Raw genomic sequence first — 1,456 nt, 5'->3', positions numbered from 1 at the left:
TTAGGGCTGGTGAATTATTTGATTAAGTGACTTCCTTCTCTAATCATGGAGAATATGCCTATAATGAAACAGATAAAATAGTAATTTTGAGTGATGATAAAAAGAGAACTATAGCCCTCCAAAATATCTTCAAAATATGAAAATACCAAACAAACCAGTGTTGGAAACAAGGGATGTTAAAGAAGTGGTCTTGGAAATTTGGCAAATTCACTATCAAGTACTAGCGTGTTTCAATCACATTTTGTACACCTGTTATGTAAGTGGGGCTCTGTTACATTAGCAAGTGCTCAGAAATGATTTGCTGAAAAGAGTAGCAAAATGCAGTCATAGATGTATAATAAAGAAAAAAATGAAAAAAGGCATGGATAAAAATGTAAATTATTACATGGTTACTATGTGATTTTGAAATTTATTTCCTTGTAGTTATCACAGGGATTTGTAGCTAATATTGACCCAGAACTGAGAAAATGCTCAATTTCACTGATGTGACAGAATTTATTCTCTTGGGACTCACCAGTCATCAGGAATGGCAAGTCGTCTTCCTCATCATTTTCATGGTGGTCTACATCATCACTGTGGTGGGTGATATCGGCATGATCATGTTAATTAAGGTCAGTCCACAGCTCAGCAGCCCCATGTACTTTTTTCTAAGTCATCTGTCATTTGTGGATGTGTGGTTTTCTTCCAATGTCACCCCTAAAATGTTGGAAAACCTGTTATCAGAGACAAAAACTATTTCTTACGCTGGTTGCTTGGTACAGTGTTTCTTCATTATAGCCCTTGTCCGCGTAGAGATTTTTATTCTCGCTGTGATGGCCTTTGACAAGTACATGGCAATTGGCAACCCTCTGCTCTATGGCAGTAAAATATCAAGGCTTGTCTGTATGCGACTGATTTCTTTCCCTTACATATATGGCTTTCTGACGAGTCTGGCAGCAACGTTATGGATGCATGGCTTGTACTTCTGTGGGAAAATTGAGATCAACCACTTCTACTGTGCAGACCCAGCTCTCATCAAGATGGCCTGTGCTGGGACCTTTGTTAAGGAATATTCGATGATCATACTTGCAGGCATTAACTTCACTTATTCTCTAACTGTAGTGATCATATCTTACCTATTTATTCTCATTGCCATTCTGCGGATGCACTCAGCAGATGGGAGGCGGAAGGCCTTTTCCACCTGTGGCTCCCATTTGGACAGCGGTTGTCATATTTTATGAAACTCTTATTTTCATGTATTTCAGACGTCCCACCGAGGAGTCCGTGGAGCAGGGGAAAATGGTGGCTGTGTTTTACACCACAGTGATTCCCATGTTGAATCCCATGATCTACAGCCTCAGGAACAAAGATGTGAAGGAGGCCATGAGCAAAGTGATCTTCAGAACATTTTTAACTAAATAAAATAGAAAGTTTAAATGTCTGATGAGACCCATGGCTCAGTAAAAGGGGAAGAAAT

The 1,456-nt window shown here is 39.3% G+C and overlaps 1 protein-coding gene across 1 annotated transcript; it reads left to right on the top strand.

The window, feature by feature from the left end:
• Positions 1-458: 458 nt before the first annotated feature.
• Positions 459-1,456, top strand: LOC102524311 (olfactory receptor 5M3-like). The gene is given in 2 exon segments (XM_014552470.2): positions 459-1,196; positions 1,198-1,456. Coding segments are annotated over 2 exon segments (933 nt in total). The 5' UTR covers positions 459-467; the 3' UTR covers positions 1,402-1,456.

Source organism: Camelus ferus, chromosome 36, assembly GCF_009834535.1.
Source record: "Camelus ferus isolate YT-003-E chromosome 36, BCGSAC_Cfer_1.0, whole genome shotgun sequence".
In the NCBI taxonomy this organism is placed as follows: Eukaryota; Metazoa; Chordata; class Mammalia; order Artiodactyla; family Camelidae; genus Camelus; species Camelus ferus.
The sequence above is the reverse complement of the archived record's forward strand: the minus strand, read 5'-3'. Positions and strand labels throughout refer to the sequence as shown.